Source organism: Pseudophryne corroboree, chromosome 6 (genome assembly GCF_028390025.1).
Source record: "Pseudophryne corroboree isolate aPseCor3 chromosome 6, aPseCor3.hap2, whole genome shotgun sequence".
NCBI lineage: Eukaryota > Metazoa > Chordata > Amphibia > Anura > Myobatrachidae > Pseudophryne > Pseudophryne corroboree.
In genome coordinates, this window is record NC_086449.1 from 455264916 (window position 1) to 455288035 (window position 23120).

The 23120-nt window shown below is 45.6% G+C and overlaps 1 protein-coding gene across 8 annotated transcripts in view; it reads right to left on the reverse strand.

The window, feature by feature from the left end:
* Positions 1-23120, reverse strand: part of MLC1 (modulator of VRAC current 1) — a 171114-nt gene that overhangs the window by 89699 nt on the left and 58295 nt on the right. For 7 of the 8 annotated variants that reach the window (XM_063927136.1, XM_063927137.1, XM_063927138.1 and 4 more), the window contains one exon: positions 18162-18233. The exons of the other annotated variant lie outside the window; for it this stretch is intronic. In XM_063927136.1, coding sequence (XP_063783206.1) covers positions 18162-18233 — 72 coding nt within the window. The remainder of the gene's footprint in view (positions 1-18161; positions 18234-23120) is intronic. 8 annotated transcript variants of the gene reach the window in all.

Genomic DNA, 23120 nt, shown 5'->3' on the forward strand with positions numbered 1-23120 from the left:
GCAACCTTTTTGCAGTGGGATGAATGGACCCAAGTCTCTCTCTCAGCAACCTTCAATGCTGTGGTGCTAGTCAATAAGACCTGGTATGGTCCTTCCCATCTATCAATAAGACAACCTGAGCGTAGAAAATTTCGTATCATTACATAATCCCCAGGTTCAATGTCATGACAATTACTATCTGGTAAATCAGGAATCACCAACTTCAGATTATCATTTTGATTCCTCAACTGTTTACTCATGTTAATCAAGTATTTTACAGTTACTTCATTGTTACATTTCAAATCATCCTGAGGGTTAATCATGACATGCGGTTGTCGACCAAACAGAATTTCAAAAGGGGACAGGTTAAGAGGGGACCTGGGAGTGGTTCTGATGCTATACAAAACAATGGGTAAAGCTTCTGGCCACGTCAATCCTGTCTCTGCCATTACTTTACTCAATTTATTTTTAATAGTGCTGTTCACTCTTTCGACCTTCGCACTCGCCTGTGGACGGTACGGAGTGTGCAGCTTGCTATCAATTCCCATCAATTTACACATTCCTTGAAAGACATCACCGGTAAAATGGGTACCCCTATCACTTTCAATGATTCTAGGGATACCATATCTACATACAAATTCCTGCACAATTTTCTTAGCTGTAAACATAGCGGTATTTGTAGCTGCTGGAAAAGCTTCGACCCAATTCGAGAAAACATCTATACAGACAAGTACATATTTCAAATTTCTACATGGGGGTAATTGAATGAAGTCAATTTGTATTACCTGGAAAGGGCCGCCGGCAGGTGGGATATGGGATGGTTCTGTAGGTATTGCTTTTCCAATATTCTTTCTCAGACAGGTAAGGCATGACATTGCTCTTTTACCCGCATGAGAGGAGAATCCTGGGGCGCACCAGTATGCTCTTACCAATTTGCACATCCCCTCCTTGCCTAGATGAGTCAGCCCGTGAGCTGCTTCAGCCAGACATGGAAGGTATGCCCTGGGGGCCACTGGTTTACCATGTCCATCCGTCCAGAGCCCTGAGGACTCCTGGCCATATCCCTTTGCCTTCCAGACTGCTCTTTCCTGTGTGGAACACAAATTCTGCATCTCACACAACTTCTGTGTGTTGATGGTATTAAATACCATCAACTGTGTGGTGTTTGTCCGTGTGGGGGTAGCAGCTGCAAGCTTTGCGGCTTCGTCTGCTCGGCTGTTACCAAGGGATACTGGGTCTTGGCTATATGTATGTGCTTTACATTTGATAACAGCCACTCTGTCGGGTTCCTGTATCGCTGTTAGAAGCCTTTTTATGTGAGCTGCATGCGCTATCGGTGTACCAGCTGCCGTCATGAAATTTCTGAGACGCCATAGCGCTCCGAAATCATGTACTACCCCGAACGCGTATCTAGAATCGGTGTAGATATTGGCAGACTTACCCTTAGCCAATTCACATGCTCTGGTTAGGGCGACCAGTTCAGCAACCTGGGCTGAGTGAGGTGGGCCTAGCGGTTCCGCTTCTATGGTGTCTTGGTCATCTACGACTGCGTATCCAGTACACAAGTCTCCCGAGTCTGACTGTCTGTGACAACTACCGTCCGTGTAGAACGTGAGTTCTGCATCTTCCAGTGGATTGTCACTGATGTCAGGCCTTGCGGTAAAATTTTGGGTCAAATATTCCATACAATCATGTGTATCTTCCTTTGCATTAAATCCTCCTTCCCCATCACTCTCACCTTCCACCCTTTGTGTCTGACCAGGCACACCTGGGAGAAATGTTGCAGGGTTTAATGCACTGCATCTTCTTATGGTGATGTTTACGGGGGCCATTAATGCCAATTCCCATCTTGTAAACCTTGCTGATGAGACGTGTCTGGTTTGGGCAGAATTCAATAAGGCAGATACCGCATGCGGTGTATGGATTGTGAGGTTGTGGCCTAGCACGACATCTTCGCTTTTTGTCACTAGCAATGCTATCGCCGCAACGCTACGCAAGCATGTGGGGAGGGATCGCGCTACCGTATCTAGCTGAGCGCTGTAGTATGCAATTGGCCTGCTGGCATCACCGTATTTTTGTGTTAGTACACCTGCTGCGCACCCAGCACTTTCTGTTCCGTATAGTTCAAAGGGTTTCCCATAGTCTGGCATACCTAGTGCTGGTGCCTGCGTTAGGCACTGTTTGAGTCTCTCAAATGCTGTTTCAGATTCGTCTGTATGCGAAATCCGATCAGGTTTGTTTGAAGAGACCATTTCCTGCAAAGGTAGCGCCAATATGGAAAACCCTGGGATCCAATTACGGCAATACCCACACATTCCTAGAAACGTCCTGATCTGTTGTTGGGTTTGTGGCAGTGTCATGTCTCTAATGGCTTGGATTCTATCAGCGGTCAGGTGTCTCAGTCCTTGTGTTAGACAGTGTCCCAAATATTTTACCTTAGCTTGGCATAATTGCAACTTGTCTTTGGAAACCTTGTGACCTGTGTCTGAAAGATGAAACAGGAGCTGTTTCGTATCCTTCAGGGAAGCTTCCAATGAATCAGAACACAGTAGTAGATCATCCACGTACTGTATCAACACTGATCCACTCTCCGGTTGGAAAGACTGTAAACAATCATGCAAAGCCTGAGAAAATATACTTGGACTGTCTATGAAACCTTGGGGTAACCGAGTCCACGTGTATTGGACTCCTCTGTATGTGAATGCAAACAAATATTGGCTGTCAGGGTGCAGAGGTACCGAAAAGAAAGCGGAGCAGAGGTCAATAACAGTGAAAAATTTGGCAGTGGGAGGAATTTGCATTAGGATGACAGCTGGATTAGGCACTACGGGGAACTGACTCTCAACTATTTTGTTAATCCCCCTTAGATCCTGCACTAGCCTGTAACCCCTCCCCCCACTCTTTTTAACAGGGAAGATGGGACTATTTGCGGTGCTGGACGTTCTTACTAGAATGCCCTGTTGTAGCAAGCGCTCTATTACGGGAAAAACTCCTAGCTCCACCTCTGGCTTCAGAGGATACTGTGGGATTTTTGGAGCTATCCTACCATCTTTTACTTGCACAACTACTGGAGCTACGTTTGCCATTAATCCAGTGTCCTGTCCATCTTTTGTCCAAAGCGACTCTGGTATCTGAGATGTCATCTCTTCTACTTGGGATGGATTCCTATTTGTCATAATGGAATGTGACATTAATTTTGATGGGGAGTCTAGCATGTCTCGTACTTCCTGAGCGTGATTCTCAGGAATGTCCAAGAATACACCTTCAGGAGTACAATAAATGACGCAACCCATTTTACATAGTAAGTCTCTTCCCAGGAGATTAGTTGGTGCAGATGCAGCCAGCAAAAAGGAATGCTTGGTATGCAAAGGCCCTATTGTAATCTCGGCTGGTTTGCTAACAGGGTAGTGCTGGACTACTCCTGTTACTCCCATGGCTGGAATTGTCCTACCAGTGGTTCTCATGCCCACTGTCGAATTTATCACTGACTTGGCCGCCCCTGTGTCTACAAGAAAGTTTAAAGTTTTACCAGCCACATTGATTGCAATCTCTGGTTCGCTTCCAAGACTGGCAATCAACTTAACTGGCTGCAGATTACAGGTATGGCCATACCCCTATTGGGTATGCTGACCTCCCTGAATCCTATTGGCAGCAACTACTTGTGGGGGAGTTAGCTGGGAACTACCAGAGGCATGCCAATCTCTGTTCGGGGGATATCTTTTTGTTTCCCCTGTATGTGGCTCAAAACTCCGCCTCTGTGGACCCTGCTCCCAATGTCGTGTGTTGTGTTGTTGTCTAGGGGGTTGAAAAGATCTTTGTACATTCTTTGTTCTACATTCTCGTGCATAGTGTCCCGGTCTGTTACAAGAAAAACATGTTATTACACTTGCCTTACCCACAGGATTCGGTGGTACATACGCAGGCTGCCTTGTGGTCAGCGCCTGTATACTTACGGACATCAACTTATCACTTTGCGACTCTCTGTGCCTAGTGATGTTTCTGTCGTGATCAATAGCAGCCTCTCTCAAGCCGGACACTGACAGACCTCGCCAGCATGGTTGCGTGGTCTGAACCCTAGTCTTTAATGTTTCCTTTAAACCATCCATCAGTACAGATACTGCTACTTCCCGATGGTTTGGGTTGGTCTTTATGTCTTCTATACCCGTGTACTTTGCCATTTCTAATAGTGCCCGGTGAAAATATTCTATTGCCGTTTCGGACTCCTTTTGCTTAATGGAAAATATTTTATTCCATTTAACAACGGCTGGGAAATACTCTTTTAGCTGTAAATTTATCCTTTTTACATTATCCTTGTTGTACACGTCTGTAAGCGGTACATCTTTATCCAATGCACAATCAGCTAAAAATTGAGTTGCGTCAACATTGGAAGGTAAACAAGCTCTTAGCAGTATCTGCCAATCCTTGTTGTTGGGTTCTACAGTGTTACCTAGATCCCTGATGTATTTTTGGCTAGCAACTAAATCCTTCCTGGGGTCAGGAAATTCGGACACTATTGTTCTTAATTCCATTCGGGAAAATGGAGTGTACATGGCAATGTTCCTTATGGGAGTGGCTCCAGACACATCTGTTTTTCCATTGGGAACTGCTATTACCCTTACAGGAGCAATTCTAACAGCCTCTTCCTGTGTAGATTCTACTGCTTGTTGTGGTACAATTGTTTCAGTGTAGTGCATGGTGCCGTACTTACCCGTTGACACGACCTCACCTATCCCTCCGCTAGGGGCTTTCACTAATCTCGTGGGTGTCGCTGTGCCTACTGTGGTTTCTGCTATGGTGGCTGCAAGAGAGAGAGCTGAAATTGTTGCTGAATCGTCTTCTTGATCACACTCCTGAGGAAGGTTCAAAACAGGGTACAACTTGCACGGGTTAATACTTGCATGAGTTATTTGGTTAACATCATTAACATTTACAGTGTTACTAAGAGTTTGTGTTTTACAACCCAGTGCGTTTCTCTCCGCAATCAACTTCTCTCCTGCAATGTATGGTGGAGGAGGAGCTGTGGCAATCAACTTCCTGACTGCCCCAGATCCTGCCGCCAGAGCCAAACCTCTCTGTATCTCACCTTCCTGGTGCCATAACTGTAAACAATCATGATGTTGAATTCGTCTCTTTGTTGATTTTACGAGACATATCCTCCTCCTTAAATTTTGTAACACTTCTGGACTGAAGCTACCTATTCTTGGGAATTTGTCCCTGTCTTGTACAGTCATTCTCTCCCATTCATCACATAAAACCTCTGTGTGACTACCGTATTTTTCACACATTACATATCGTGCCGACCCAACTGGTCGGTTCTCTGAATCAACCCGAACCGAGGTTGATCGCCCCCTACCTGAACAAATGGCCCCCATAATCTGCAGGCGTTGCTTATTCCTCCTTGGATCTTTATCTCAAGGTTTTCAGCGAACCCTTACAAACAAACCAAGATGTCCTTGGGCAGGCCGGCGGTGGTGGTTTATCAAGTACCCCACTTACTTCTCGCCCACGTTGGCCAGTACTGCAATCACTGTAACCAGAGCTGCTGTACCCAACCTAGGGCCCCTGTGAACCTTTATTTACTGGGGCGCGTTCCCCAGCAAGTATCGGTTGTTGGATAGTTCCTGAGTGACCAGCGAACTTCCCTTCCAAAAATAAAAAATTACACAAATCACGTCAGAATGTACAAATAGCGTTTGTGACCACTTTACTCTAATGGTATTAGGTCAGATTACTAACTACTGCACACAATTACGTGCGGTCCAATCGTTCAGTACACGAGCACTACTTGTCATGTACTGAAAGATCAATGGAATCGATGTTTCCGGCCGCGATTCCTTCAGCAAGAGCTTGTATGGCCTATATGGGTTCTGCACCAACGCCCCAGGCGTTGTGCCACTGGACTTTTATAGCGGACCTCTTTGTCTATTTTACCTGTTACCTTATGACCTCCTGGTCTGTTACCTTATGACCTCCTGGTCTTGTTACCTTATGGTCCGCTATACTCTAATGCTCAAATATTATTTAACCAGGGATGCCTCCCTAGCCACCGTATATGTCACTTACACGTATGTCCCTTGACGAGTACCCGGCTTTCCTTTTGGTTCCACCTTAAAGTTATATAAACTTTTGTATACAAAACACACTCACTCAACACATGTACACTTTTGTTTCTATATCTATTTCTGCGCAGAAATTGTCTTTAGGCCAAAAGTGTTACCAATTAGGAGCAGGATCTGTTAAACTAAATTTCAGATTTTTCCAAAAATAGATTTGCGTTATTTACCGCGTCGCGTTATCTACCGCTGTGCGTTAATTATCGCCTTTGCGTTACTTCACTTTATCACAGCTTGAGCTACGTGGGCGTAACCGGACGCTACGTTGCGTAATGAACGCTGCGTGCGTCTGCCTTTGGATTGCGTACGCTAGTCTTTGTTAGCGACACGTGTACGCAATATAAAGATCCACCGTAACACAATTTCTATTTTTATCAATGTAAATGATCCCTGATCATCTACCGCAATCCACACTGACTGCCTTGTATCTCAGACAAACCGTGTGTTTGTTCTATACTTTAACTATCACCTCTACTATGAAATAACAGCAAATCTCTTTTTAGCACTTTCTATCAACTATAAAATTTGGCAAACAGGAATAGTGATATACGAAAATGAAACAGAAAATGCAGATATATGTATGCGTGCGTGTATACGCAAGACAGAAGAGAAATAAACAGTTTTAAAAGACACAAGCGTTTTGTTCTTACTTCCGGTTCCCGGATTCCTTCAGCACTCTTTATCTAAGCGAAGCAGACGCTTATCCCGTCAGCACTGTGAGACAACCTCCCACCCTTTGCTGGAGGGATAATGTCTGCTGATCTACCTAGTGCAGATATGAGAAGGATAGGACGAGTCCCCAATTGACAATGCTAAATTCCTTTGTCGTATAACAACCCTTTATGAAGCTAAGAACACTGTACGCTGTTTGCTTAAGAAGTACCGTAATGGTACGCTATTGGCGTAGCGATCGCTCAGCCGTAGGTGAGACGCTCAAGCGTCACGTTCGCTCACGGCCCAGTGATCACAGGACACGTTATTGGCTATGACTAGAGTAATGATTCGCTATGGCGTAGCGGACGCTCGAGACCACGAGGAGATCACCAGCGGCGCAGACGCTCACAACGCTATACCTTAATGTTTAAACCTTATACCAAAGAAATACAAAGAATACCTTAATGTGAGTACAGGGTGTAAGTGCAACCTTGTGTAACCTGACTAACTACAAAGCTGCTTGAGCGTCACCGACGCTCAATGTGAACACTTAACACTATAGAAAACACACAGATACTGGTTTAGGTTCCAAAGCCTATTAACTGTATTATATCTAATATACTTGTAAAAGGGGATAACAGTACAAATGATACACTACAATATAACAGAGACTTCCTAACCACAGAACTAAAATACAAAAAGACAATACTACTCTGACCTAAATGAAATACAATACAATACTATAATACTATGGGAGATATAAGAGAAAAGAGGAGAGAGAGGGAGAGAGAGAGAGAGAGAGAGATAGAGAGAAATTGGCTCACAGAAAGACAATGATTACGGAGAGAAACTTACGCACAAGGGGAAACGATCGCATGCGCCTGGACATCCAGCACCCGATTTTCAGCAATGAGAACCGTTGAAGAGTGAGAGCTGGATGTGGTCGGCCTGCCTATTTATGCCCCACACACAATGCAATCTCCTGGTCCTACAATCCCATTGTCCATTGGCCGAAGGAATTCGGCCCTGCATCATAACAAAAGGTCATAGGGTGATTCATACAGGTGGGCTGTGACGATTTCCAACAGCTCAGGTGGGTGGGAAACTGGGTTTCCCGCCGCATACCTGAGTATGTGTAAATAATAGAAATGGACATAAACTTCTTATGTCCATAACTATTCGCACGAGCGATTAATACGCTCCAAACCAACACCGGAATATTGCTAATTAAATACTCTTCCGATGGGTACCAAACACTGCTGTATGATTCCTGTTAGACCCTTCGTACGATATAAAGAGGGATTCCTCAGCTCTGGGACATTGTATTTTAACCAAACTTTCAGAATCTATCAAAGGGACCATGATCTATAAACTACATTAATTGTGAACATTTGTAACGAATGAGTCGCACGCTACGACTACATAAACTCTACCGTAAATACGCATACCGCGCCTGCGAGTGCACGCTATTGCGGGTATGCGCCTCCACGGGAGAGCGTACGCACGCGCAGCGCGGACCAGTGTGCGGTGCAAATATGGCAACGTGCATTGAGACATTTTTCTGACTTTGACACGTGGCACTTGAGATGCAGATAGAGCTGCAATTACTCACAGAATATAGGCATGCTGCATATTGGGGGTAATTCTAAGTTGATCGCAGCAGGAAATGTTTTAGCAGTTGGGCAAAACCATGTGCACTGCAGGGGGAGCAGATATAACATGTGCAGAGAGAGTTAGATTTGGGTGGGTTATTTTGTTTCTGTGCAGGGTAAATACTGGCTGCTTTATTTTTACACTGCAATTTAGATTGCAGATTGAACTCACCACACCCAAATCTAACTCTCTCTGCACATGTTATATCTGCCTCCCCTGCAGTGCACATGGTTTTGCCCAACTGCTAAAAAATTTCCTGCTGCGATCAACTTGGAATTACCCCCATTATTTTAATCAGCAGAAGCTACTTGCACGTCCTATTACATTTTCGTGAAAAATGAAAAAGACACTTGGTGCTACCGAGTCCCGTCATGGCATGGTGCTGTTTAGAGTGACTGCAGCAGGGATGTATGAGGACACATCTGTACGATTAACCCAGGATGACTATAATGCTGTATCTCGCTGTGGAACTGGATGGAACATGTGTGGAACGCATAATACAACTTCTGGGTGCCTTTCAATGCATGCTTTCCGCTTTCTGGTTCTGCGCGCATGCACAGTTCACGGAAAATGTTGATTAGCGGTGGGGGGCGCCAGCTGTAACTCTTAAACATTAGGGTTTATGAGCTTCTTAAGGACTACCACAGTCTGAAAAGCGTTAAGCGTGTACTTTTTTTGTGGACTCCAAGTGTATGCAGCGATTGGTGGTGGCGTTTTCCCTATGTTAGACCTACAGATCCTGACAATACCTTAGAAACATCTAGTGAATTCAGGGGGACCCCTCAACTTATGTTTGCCTTTGGAGACATAATTTGCACTTGTATCTGCTTTAAAAGTGTTAGTGCAATCTGTTATTAAAATCATATTTTTAAAGGAAATCTGCACAATCTCTGTGTTTTCTCTGTGTGTCTTCCTATACCCATACTTGCTTTGATGAGTTTATAAGGGAGGCAAAACACTACTTTCACAGATACATCACAGCCAATAAAAGGAGGCCATATTTAGGTGTGTGCAGAGGGGGCACCGCACATAGCGCTGCAGTGTAGGGGGCGCTGTTGGTGGCACTTGTCAATTATCTGTTTTAATTACTTTCACTTGCAGCTCCGCCCCCCTTTTTAAAGCCCAGCATCTCCTGTCCGCCACTGTCTTTTACCCATACCCCTTCTGTCGCTAATACCTATACAACATTCATTAAATCAATGTGAGATTTCTTTGTTATTCACACTGTCCTTTATTACATTTCCATATGCTGACATACCTGGGATTCAAACCCATTGCCTGTGGCATTGCAGTCAGACAATCTATTCATTGATCTAGATACCCTTGCATAGAAAGGTACATCATTCTAAGTTAGAGAATTCTAATTATTTGAAGCTTACCTTGTACTTTGTGAAAAAATCATCAGCATTTTGGATGAGCAGATCTATGTAGTGTGTGGCTGCAAGATATTGGATGTGTGGCTGCACACTACATAGATCTGCTCAATTGCAATGCTGATTATTTTTTTTTATTTTTTTACAAAGTACAAGTAGCTTCATATAGTGTTCATAGTTTTTATGCAGGATCAAATAGTTCAAGGAGTAGGGAATATGATTATAATTAAGCAGGTTATAGATTTGAATCCTGGGTATAGCAGTATATTGAAATGTGTTATTTAATAAAGGGTATTGTAACTGAATGACAATGAGCTCTCAAGTTAAGTGCACGAATGTAATATAAAAAGGATTTGTGTTCAAATCCACTTTCTTGTAGTGGTCTATAAATGTGTGTGTATTATTTATATAATATATATTAAAAATGTGGGAAGGGGCATCATAGCATGTACTTTCTCTGTGATCAATCTTGTCATACCCCATCCCTACGAGGCATGCGCTTTATGTCCCTATTGTAAATAATGGGGGGGGGGGGGGGGATAATTCTTTCTCTGGAACAGGGCACAAAAAGGTCTAGTTACGACTCTGGAGGAACTTGTCATATCTAAAAAGAAGAGAATCCTAAGCCTGAGTGCTGTGTACACTATGAGATTTGCCTCCAACAGGACTTGACTAAACAGGACTTTTTTTGTTAATGGTGAATATTTCTCCCTGTTTATCACTTAAGGTGATTGTGTATATGTAAATGTGGAAATTGGAGAGCGCTTTGCTCTTACTGCAAATCTTTCTTGTCTCATTTGTATTTTGAGTATACTGTATGTACAGGGCCGGTTCTTGCCCTTGTCGCGCCCCGGGCAAAACGTTAGGGGCGTGGCTTAATACGGGGCGTGGTCAGTTACGCCCCCATTTGTAGCGCCGCTGAAAAAAAAAAGTATACTTACATCCCCGCTCCCGATTCCAGACCGCTGCAGACCTCCGCCGGCGCCGTTCCTCTCCTCGGATGCATAGACACTAGAGGTCAATTATGACCCCTAGCGTCTGTGCCACAATGCTGTACGGTGTGCGATGACGTCATCGCGCACCACACAGCAAAGGTCCTCTCCACGAAGGGAAACTAGACGCGTAGCGTCTGGTTCCCTTCCCTGTGGGGACCAGCGGGAGGGGGGGGGGGGCACAGTGGCGGATCTTGCCATGGTGCGGCGCCCTCCGGAAGGCGGCGCCCCGGGCAAAAGTCCTGCTTGTCCGTGGCAAGATCCGCTACTGTGTACGTTGAATGAATTTTTCATTGTTTTAGCTGCACTCCATGTTTTATTGTGCATTCTTTCTGAACTCACTTCTATTTTGAAGAAGAAACATAGCCAAAAATCTAATCCTAGTCAAATTCCACCACAATGCCAAATTTGGTGGAGATAGGTGCCAAACTCTGGCCATGCATAAAGGTCAAACACACACTTTCTCGTTTATTATATAGATGTTCTAATGCTCTAACCAGAGACATTTAAATGTACTAATAATTGACAGATATCATTTTACTCATCCTCGAATCAAAAATTATGAAAACCGAAGCATCTGTATCACATTAAGCAGAAACTAAGAAAGGAATTTCCACAAATTTAGTTGCATAAATAATGCAATTATGGCAACTTCAACATAAATGTGAGTAGCTACTTCCAGTGTACGCATAGGCAGAATATGTGGCAAAATCTGGTGCATGGGACAATTAAGTTCTGTAATGCGCCCTACACACTTGCCGATGTGTGCAGGCTATATGAACGACCTCGTTCATATTGCTCAGTGTGTATGCACCAATGATGAACGATGCACGGCCCTGCATCGTTCATTGTTGGTTCTCAGTCGCTTTGCAATGCAAGTCAATTTGTACGATGATCGATCATCATAAAGATTGATCATCGTCAAAATTAAAAGCATCGGCAAGTGTGTAGGGCGTATAAGGCTGACTGAAAAGCACTACACATTGCCCACAGTAAATGTAGTAAATGAGCAGACAGGTTAGAATTTGATTTTGTTAGCTTAATATTTTGGTATATTCTATGCACTAGCAATTCCAGAGAAGGTAGGGGATTTGTTTATACCAGTGGTTCCCAAACTTTTTTTAATTACAGCACCCTAGAGTATCAGAATTTTTTCACGGCACCCCTAGGACAAAAGTTTCTTATTGAGAAATTTAGAAAGAAATATTTAATTAAGTAGATTGTGTTTATATGTCATCCTTAGGTCCAGTTATGTGATGAGGGACAAGATTTGCGTCTGTTTGTCCACATATTTTATGATTAGCAGTCACCAGCACTGGTTTGCCTATTACATTGACCATAAATAATTTTAATTGGTCTTGGACCACCAATCCAAGCCACCCCTGCATGTGCCCTGAGGCACCCCAGTGTGCCACGGCACACAGTGTGAGCACCACTGGTTTATATCCATCCATTTTTTGTTTTATGTTTGTCACACAGTAAGTAAAGCCCTAAAAAGGGTCAATCTTATGGATTTCCACAAATACATTCTAAAAATAAGAATTTACTTACCGATAATTCTATTTCTCGGAGTCCGTAGTGGATGCTGGGGTTCCTGAAAGGACCATGGGGAATAGCGGCTCCGCAGGAGACAGGGCACAAAAAGTAAAGCTTTTACAGGTCAGGTGGTGTGCACTGGCTCCTCCCCCTATGACCCTCCTCCAGACTCCAGTTAGGTACTGTGCCCGGACGAGCGTACACAATAAGGGAGGATTTTGAATCCCGGGTAAGACTCATACCAGCCACACCAATCACACCGTACAACTTGTGATCTAAACCCAGTTAACAGTATGATAACAGAGGAGCCTCTGAAAGATGGCTCCCTAAACAAAATAACCCGAAATAGTTAACAATAACTATGTACAAGTCTTGCAGATAATCCGCACTTGGGATGGGCGCCCAGCATCCACTACGGACTCCGAGAAATAGAATTATCGGTAAGTAAATTCTTATTTTCTCTATCGTCCTAAGTGGATGCTGGGGTTCCTGAAAGGACCATGGGGATTATACCAAAACTCCCAAACGGGCGGGAGAGTGCGGATGACTCTGCAGCACCGAATGAGAGAACTCCAGGTCCTCTTTTGCCAGGGTATCAAATTTGTAAAATTTTACAAACGTGTTCTCCCCTGACCACGTAGCTGCTCGGCAGAGTTGTAATGCCGAGACCCCTCGGGCAGCCGCCCAGGATGAGCCCACCTTCCTTGTGGAATGGGCCTTAACAGAATTAGGCTGTGGTAGGCCTGCCACAGAATGTGCAAGTTGAATCGTGTTACAAATCCAACGAGCAATCGACTGCTTAGAAGCAGGTGCACCCAACTTGTTGGGTGCATACAGTATAAACAGCGAGTCAGATTTTCTGACTCCAGCCGTCCTTGAAATGTATATCTTTAAAGCTCTGACAACGTCCAACAACTTGGAGTCTTCCAAGTCGTTTGTAGCCGCAGGCACTACAATAGGCTGGTTCAGGTGAAACGCTGACACCACCTTCGGGAGAAAATGCGGACGCGTCCGCAGCTCTGCCCTATCTGAATGGAAACTTAAATAAGGACTTTTATAAGATAAAGCCGCCAGTTCTGATACTCTCCTGGCCGAAGCCAGGGCCAGTAACATAGTCACTTTCCATGTGAGATATTTCAAATCCACCTTCTTAAGTGGTTCAAACCAATGGGATTTGAGGAAATCTAAAACTACATTTAGATCCCACGGTGCCACCGGAGGCACCACAGGAGGCTGTATATGCAGTACTCCTTTGACAAAAGTCTGGACCTCAGGAACTGAGGCCAATTCTTTTTGGAAGAATATAGACAGGGCCGAAATTTGAACCTTAATAGATCCCAATTTGAGACCCATAGACAATCCTGATTGCAGGAAATGTAGGAAACGACCCAGTTGAAATTCCTTCGTCGGAGCATTCCGACCCTCGCACCATGCCACATATTTCCGCCAAATGCGGTGATAATGCTTTGCGGTGACTTCTTTCCTTGCCTTAATCAAGGTAGGAATGACTTCTTCAGGAATGCCTTTTTCTTTTAGAATCTGGCGTTCAACCGCCATGCCGTCAAACGCAGCCGCGGTAAGTCTTGAAAAAGACAAGGACCCTGCTGAGGCAGGTCCCTTCTCAGAGGTAGAGGCCACGGATCGTCCGTGACCATCTCTTGAAGTTCCGGGTACCAAGTCCTTCTTGGCCAATCCGGAGCCACTAGTATCGTTCTTACTCCTCTTTGCCGTATAATCCTCAATACCTTTGGTATGAGAGGCAGAGGAGGAAACACATATACCGACTGGTACACCCAAGGTGTTACCAGCGCATCCACAGCTATTGCCTGCGGATCTCTTGACCTGGCGCAATACCTGTCCAGTTTTTTGTTGAGGCGAGACGCCATCATGTCCACCATTGGTTTTTCCCAACGGTTTATTATCATGAGGAAAACTTCTGAATGAAGTCCCCACTCTCCCGGGTGAAGATCGTGTCTGCTGAGGAAGTCTGCTTCCCAGTTGTCCACGTCCGGGATGAATACTGCTGACAATGCTATCACGTGATTCTCCACCCAGCGAAGGATCCTGGCAGCTTCTGCCATTGCACTCCTGCTTCTTGTGCCGCCCTGTCTGTTTACATGGGCGACTGCCGTGATGTTGTCCGACTGGATCAACACCGGTCTTCCTTGAAGCAGAGGTTCCGCCTGGTTTAGAGCATTGTAGATTGCTCTTAGCTCCAGAATGTTTATGTGAAGAGACTTTTCCAGGCTCGTCCACACTCCCTGGAAGTTTCTTCCCTGTGTGACTGCTCCCCAGCCTCTCAGGCTGGCGTCCGTGGTCACCAGGATCCAATCCTGTATGCCGAATCTGCGGCCCTCCAGTAGATGAGCCTCCTGCAACCACCACAGAAGAGATACCCTTGTCCTTGGAGACAGGGTTATCCGCTGATGCATCTGAAGATGCGATCCGGACCATTCGTCCAGCAAATCTCCCTGAAAATGTTTTGCGTGAGATCTGCCGAATGGAATCGCTTCGTAAGAAGCCACCATTTTTCCCAGGCCTCCTGTGCATTAATGCACTGATACTTGGCCTGGTTTTAGGAGGTTTCTGACTAGGTCGGATAACTCCCTGGCTTTCCCCTCCAGGAGAAATACCTTTTTCTGGACTATGCCCAGAATCATTCCTGGGAACAGCAGACGTATCATCGGAAAACACAGCTGCGATTTTTGGAATATTTAGAATCCACTCGTGCTATCGTAGAACTACTTTAGATAGTTCTTTTCCGACCTCCAACTGTTCTCTGGAACTTGCCCCTTTCAGGATATCGTCCAAGTAAGGGATAATTAAGATGCCCTTTTCTTTGAAGAGAGTCATCTTTTCGGCCATTACCTTGGTAAAGGCCCGGGGTGCCGTGGATAATTCAACGGCAACTTTTGAAACTGATATTGACAGTTCTGTATCACGAACCCGATGTACCCTTGTTGAGAAGGGCAAATTTGGACATGGAGGTAATCCTTGATGTCCAGGGACACCATATAGTCCCCTTCTTTCCGGTTCGCTATCACTGCTCTGAGTGACTCCATCTTGATTTGAACCTTTATGTAAGTGTTCAAAGATTTCAGATTTAGACTATGTCTCACCAAGCCGTCTGGCTTCAGTACCACCATATAGTGTGGAAGACTAATACCCTTTTCCTTGTTGTAGGAGGGGTACTTTGATTATCACCTGCTGGAAATACAGCTTGTGAATTTTTCCCAATACTGCCTCCCTGTTGGAGGGAGCCGTTGGTAACGCAGACTTCAGGAACCTGCGAGGAAAAGATGTCTCGACTCTCCAATCTGTACCCCTGGGATAATACTAGTACGATCCAGGGGTCAACTTGCGAGTGATCCCACTGCGCGTTGAGACTCTTGAGACTACACCCCCACCTAACCTGAGTCCGCTTACACGGCCCCAGCGTCATGCTGGGGACTTGGCAGACGCGGTGGAAGGCTTCCTTTCCTGGGAAGGAGCTGTCTGCTGCAGTCTACTTCCCTTTCCTCTATGTCTGGGCAGATATGACTGGCCTTTTGCCCGCTTGCCCTCATGGGAACGGAAGGATTGAGGCTGAAAAGACGGTGTCTGTTTCTGCTGAGATGTAACTTGGGGTAAAAAGGTTGGATTTCCAGCTGTTGCCGAGACCCCCAGGTCCGTTGGACCGACCCCAAATAACTCTTTCCCTTTATACGGCCATACTTCCATGTGTCGTATGGGATATGTATCACCTGACCACTGTCGTGTCCATGACATCTTCTGGGAGATATGGATCACGCACTTATTTTGATGCCAGAGTGCACATATCCCTCTGTGCATCTCGCATACATAAATATATAATGCATCCTATTAAATGCTCTATATCAATCAAATATTTTCAGTCAGGGAAACCGACCAAGCCAACCCAGCACTGCATCTCCAGGCTGATGGCGATCGCTGGTCGCAGTATAACCACCTTATGTGTGTATATACTTTTTAGGATATTTTTCCAGCTGCCTATCAGCTGGCTCCTTGAGGGCGGCCGTATCTGGCGACGGTAACGCCACTTGATAAGCGTGTGAGCGCCTTATTCATTCCCAACGCGCCCTAACTTCTGGCGGGAAAGGGTATAACGCCAATATTTGCTATCGGGGTAAACCCACGCATCATCACACACTTTATTTTATTTTATCTGATTCAGGAAAAACTACAGGTAGTTTTTTCACTCCCACATAATACCCTTTTTTGTGGTACTTGTAGTATCAGAAATATGTAACACCTCCTTCATTGCCCTTAACGTGTGGCCCTAATAAGGAATACGTTTGTTTATTCACCGTCGACACTGGATTCAGTGTCGGTGTCTGTGTCGACCGACTGAGGTAAATGGGCGTTATTAAAAACCCCTGACGGTGTTTCTGAGACGCCTGGACCGGTACTAATTGTTTGTCGGCCGTCTCATGTCGTCAACCGACCTTGCAGCGTGTTGACATTCTCACGTAATTCCCTAAATAAGCCATCCATACCGGTGTCGACTCCCTAGAGAGTGACATCACCATCATAGGCAATTGCTCCGCCTCCTCCAACATCGTCCTCATACATGTCGACACACACGTACCGACACACAGCACACACACCGGGAATGCTCTGACAGAGGACAGGACCCCACTAGCCCTTTGGAGAGACAGAGGGAGAGTTTGCCAGCACACACCAAAAAAACGCTATAATTACATAGGGACAACCTTATATAAGTGTTTCTCCCTTATAGCATCTTTAATATATTTATGTCGCCAATTTAGTGCCCCCCCTCTCTGTTTAAACCCTGTTTCTGTAGTGCAGTGCAGGGGAGAGCCTGGGAGCCTTCTCTCCAGCCTTTCTGTGAGAGAAAATGGCGCTGTGTGCTGAGGAGATAGGCCCCGCCCCTTTTTCGGCGGGCTCGTCTCCCGCTATTTATTGTATTTAGGCAGGGGTTAAATATCTCCATATAGCCTCTGGGGGCTATATGTGAGGTATTTTTAGCCTTATATAGGTTTACATTTGCCTCCCAGGGCGCCCCCCCCCAGCGCCCTGCACCCTCAGTGACTGCCGTGTGAAGTGTGCTGAGAGGAAAATGGCGCACAGCTGCAGTGCTGTGCGCTACCTTTAGAAGACTGCAGGAGTCTTCAGCCGCCGATTCTGGACCTCTTCTTGCTTCAGCATCTGCGAGGGGGCCGGCGGCGAGGCTCCGGTGACCATCCAGGCTGTACCTGTGATCGTCCCTCTGGAGCTTCATGTCCAGTAGCCAAGAAGCCAATCCATCCTGCACGCAGGTGAGTTCACTTCTTCTCCCCTCTGTCCCTCGTTGCAGTGATCCTGTTGCCAGCAGGAATCACTGTAAAATAAAAAACCTAAGCTAAACTTCTCTAAGCAGCTCTTTATGAGAGCCACCTAGAATTGCACCCTTCTCGGCCGGGCACAAAAATCTAACTGGAGTCTGGAGGAGGGTCATAGGGGGAGGAGCCAGTGCACACCACCTGACCTGTAAAAGCTTTACTTTTTGTGCCCTGTCTCCTGCGGAGCCGCTATTCCCCATGGTCCTTTCAGGAACCCCAGCATCCACTTAGGACGATAGAGAAATTATAATGCTACAGTAAACATTTCATCGTAGTATGCCCGTACCATAATGCTAAGCCAAACTCTAGATCGAAGCATGCCCACACTTTAAATTTCATGTGTTATTGATTGCATTGGTAAAAGTGCAAAGCATAAAATGTGTGGGAACAACTATTAATTTTACCGGCATACTTGTACGAGTAACAGAACTACAGTATTATATCCCTACATATAACTAATTTTCTAGAAACCATTTATCATGGAAAGGTCTTGTTTCTTACAGAATAAGACTTTATCATTCGGACAGGAAAATGGACATGCCTTAGACTATTCGAGCTTCCACAAGTTGTGCCCTATAGGAAGAGAGTATAATTAATGAAGTAGTCTGCGACATGAATAATACAATAAAGCTTTGCAACATCACTACAGGAAAAGGACCAGCACAAATACCCTAAAGGCCCGTATTCACGGGCCGAAGTGGGAGAGATGTGTGCTGAGCGAACCGCTCAGCACACATCTCTCCCACCGCTCAGCACAGCACGATGTGTGCGGAGCGTGCGGGGGGAGATGGGGAAGGGGTGCTCATTTCACCCAGCGGGTGAAATGAGCAACCTGCTAGATTACCACCAGCGATAGCGATGCGCGGGGCTGCGCATCGCTATCGCTGTAGGGGGTACACATAGAGTGATCATGCTTAAAATCTAAGTAATCTAGTCACATTGCTTAGATTATCGCTCCTTGAGTACCCCCATTAACTTCTCACTATCTATTTCTTACATCTCAGACACAATTTTGCTCTATCCCTCAAGTCAGTTTCCCAACTGTCCTCATGCACATGTCTGAATTTAACAATGTAACCTGATCTGTAACCCCTGTATTATTGTTGTGTAACACTTATGCCAAGTCATTTTAGCTAGATTCATATTAAAATAATGACATATTGTGTCATCTTGCTTGTTTTGTTAACCGGTCTTATCTTGTATTATAGCAACATATTGGTCCTAAACCTGTAACATTTCTGCAATAATTGCATATTTTAACGAGTCATCTGAGATGTGATCGCATTTCCCAATTATAAAGCCCAATGCAGATGCGCAGGGCCCGATCTGCATGTGCGCAGGCAGGGCAATGTGGTCACATAGCATCGATGCGAATGCCTCCACTTGACTGACAGGCAGAAGCGTTCGCGGGGCAGTCGGAGGCATTGCAGGGTGTGGCGTCGGGAACACAGACAAGTCTGGGCATTTTTTGGGGTGGCTGTGTGACGTCACACTCACCCGCTGCAAAGGAGGGAGGGGGCTTCACTTATTTTGTGGGGCCAGCGATGCAATCGCAATTGAATTGTGATTGCCTCGCTGGCGGCCCTTAGCATGCTGTGTGGCCCCCAGAACACGATCATCAGCAGTTGCATTTTTGTGAATAAAAATAGAACAGAAATAACATAGCGCGTACAGTTTTTAGAGCATATTCCACCATAAAAAACACTTGTATCTAAAAAACCTCCTAAGGATAAGCAAATCCTCAAATGGTAAAAATCCACCAGCAGGGATTCTTTAAAGGTTTTTCACAAATTTTAATACAACATATAAAACATAAAAACAGATGGTAAAAATGCAAGGGTACAGGATATAATAAGAATTCAAGCTTATCAGTCCGTATGTGCAATCGGATACATCCTGTTTTCCATGAAAATCCAATACTGGTAAAAGTGCAAACGTACAGGAATATTATAGTTAAAAAGCTTATCTGTCCATACGGAGGTCTCTGGTACAGCAGTCCCAACGCGTTTCATCAGCAATATGACTTTATCATGGGGGTAGGATCAGTGGTGACAAAAAATCAGAGTCGCTATTTGATTCAAGGCGTTGTAGTGCAGAGAATCTATTTCTTAAGGGCACGGTTTTTATGTATGGAGAGGCATGATTGGCCATTGTTCTTTGTAGTCCTATATTTTTCTTTTGGTGTGAAGTTGTCTTCCATCTTTTCTTCCTCTGATCTTGGAACACTGGAATGTGGTATGTGTTTCTATCTTGAAACCTACTCCAATTGTTCACTTTATTTTATAGGTAATCTTCTTTGTCTCTAAGGTACTTCTTTTGTTTGCCCTTGATGACCTCCTCTTCGATATGTTCTATTTTTCTAGTAAGTGTGAGATCGTGCTTGTGCAACACCAAGACAAGGAGGAATTCAAAGTGAACGATCTCACACTTACTAGAAAAATAGAACATATCGAAGAGGAGGTCATCAAGGGCAAACAAAAGAACCGCACCCACTAGATGATGGTGCGGTTCAGCCAAGTGGTCACGTGTGCGTTCCACCAGCTTCATGACGCACCACGTGACCGACGGGCTGACGTCACCGGCCGCCTCAATATCGTTCCTGAAGCCCTAGCGCCTACACAGCGCGCCCCATCATTAGCCCGTTCTGTGTCAGCGCGCCTAGCATCCGCGGCGGCTGATCACAGCGGGCATGCAGTGTTATAACTTTATATTTCTCTAAAGGCCTTCCCGTCACCGGAAGTTACGTCTTAACTACCTCCTCCGAACCCGGAAGTATACTGCGTTCCAGCGTGCGTTCCACGCTGATTAAAATAAGAATTTACTTACCGATAATTCTATTTCTCGGAGTCCGTAGTGGATGCTGGGGTTCCTGAAAGGACCATGGGGAATAGCGGCTCCGCAGGAGACAGGGCACAAAAAGTAAAGCTTTAGGATCAGGTGGTGTGCACTGGCTCCTCCCCCCATGACCCTCCTCCAAGCCTCAGTTAGGATACTGTGCCCGGACGAGCGTACACAATAAGGAAGGATTTATGAATCCCGGGTAAGACTCATACCAGCCACACCAATCACACTGTACAACCTGTGATCTGAACCCAGTTAACAGTATGATAACAGCGGAGCCTCTGAAAGATGGCTCACAACAATAATAACCCGATTTTTGTAACTATGTACAAGTATTGCAGATAATCCGCACTTGGGATGGGCGCCCAGCATCCACTACGGACTCCGAGAAATAGAATTATCGGTAAGTAAATTCTTATTTTCTCTATCGTCCTAGTGGATGCTGGGGTTCCTGAAAGGACCATGGGGATTATACCAAAGCTCCCAAACGGGCGGGAGAGTGCGGATGACTCTGCAGCACCGAATGAGAGAACTCCAGGTCCTCCTTAGCCAGGTTATCAAATTTGTAGGATTTTACAAACGTGTTTGCCCCTGACTAAATAGCCGCTCGGCAAAGTTGTAAAGCCGAGACCCCTCGGGCAGCCGCCCAAGATGAGCCCACCTTCCTTGTGGAATGGGCATTTACATATTTTGGCTGTGGCAGGCCTGCCACAGAATGTGCAAGCTGAATTGTATTACACATCCAACTAGCAAAAGTCTGCTTAGAAGCAAGAGCACCCAGTTTGTTGGGTGCATACAGGATAACAGCAAGTCAGTTTTCCTGACTCCAGCCGTCCTGGAACCTATATTTTCAGGGCCCTGACCACATCTAGCAACTTGGAGTCCTCCAAGTCCCTAGTAGGCGCAAGACACCACAATAAGCTGGTTCAGGTGAAACACTGACACCACCTTAGGGAGAGAACTGGGGACGAGTCCGCAGCTCTGCCCTGTCCGAATGGACAAACAGATATGGGCTTTTTTGAGAAAAAAACCACCAATTTGACACTCGCCTGGTCCAGGCCAGGTCCAAGAGCATGTTCACTTTTCATGTGAGATGCTTCAAATCCACAGATTTGACTGGTTTTAAACCAATGTGTTTTGAGGAATCCCAGAACTACGTTGAGATCCCACAGTGCCACTGGAGGCACAAAAGGGGGTTGTATATGCAATACTCCCTTGACAAACTTCTGGACTTCAGGAACTGAAGCCAATTCTTTCTGGAAGAAAAATCGACAGGGCCGAAATTTGAACCTTAATGGACCCCAATTTGAGGCCCATAGACACTCCTGTTTGTAGGAAATGCAGGAATCGACCGAGTTGAAATTTCTTCGTGGGGCCTTCCTGGCCTCACACCACGCAACATATTTTCGCCACATGTGGTGATAATGTTGTGCGGTCACCTCCTTTCTGGCTTTGACCAGGGTAGGAATGACCTCTTCCTGAATGCCTTTTCCCTTAGGATCCGGCGTTCCACCGCCATGCCGTCAAACGCAGCTGCGGTAAGTCTTGGAACAGACATGGTACTTGCTGAAACAAGTCCCTTCTTAGCGGCAGAGGCCATAAGTCCTCTGTGAGCATCTCTTGAAGTTCCGGGTACCAAGTCCTTCTTGGCCAATCCGGAGCCATGAGTATAGTTCTTACTCCTCTACGTCTTATAATTCTCAGTACCTTAGGTATGAAAAGCAGAGGATGGAACACATACACCGACTGGTACACCCACGGTGTTACCAGAACGTCCACAGCTATTGCCTGAGGGTCTCTTAACCTGGCGCAATACCTGTCCCGTTTTTTGTTCAGACGGGACGCCATCATGTCCACCTTTGGTAATTCCCAACGGTTTACAATCATGTGGAAAACTTCCCCATGAAGTTCCCACTCTGCCGGGTGGAGGTCGTGCCTACTGAGGAAGTCTGCTTCCCAGTTTCCATTCCCGGAATGAAACACTGCTGACAGTGCTATCACATGATTTTCCGCCCAGCGAAAAGTCCTTGCAGTTTTTGCCACTGCCCTCCTGCTTCTTGTGCCGCCCTGTCTATTTACGTGGGCGACTGCCGTGATGTTTTATCCCACTGGATCAATACCGGCTGACCTTGAAGCAGAGGTCTTGCTAAGCTTAGAGCATTATAAATTTACCCTTAGCTATATTTATGTGGAGAAAAGTCTCCAGACTTGATCACACTCCCTGGAAATTTTTTCCTTGTGTGACTGCTCCCCAGCCTCTCGGGCTGGCCTCTGTGGTCACCAACATCCAAAACTGAATGCCGAATCTGCGGCCCTCTAGAAGATGAGCACTCTGTAACCACCACAGGAGAGACACCCTTGTCCTTGGATATAGGGTTATCCGCTGATGCATCTGAAGATGCGATCCGGACCATTTGTCCAGCAGATCCCACTGAAAAGTTCTTGCATGAAATCTGCCGACTGGAATTGCTTCGAAGGAAGTCACCATTTTTTTACCATGGCCCTTGTGCAATGATGCACTGATTTTAGGAGGTTCCTGACTAGCTCGGATAACTCCCTGGCTTTCTCTTCCGGGAGAAACACCTTTTTCTGGACTGTGTCCAGAATCATCCCTAAGCA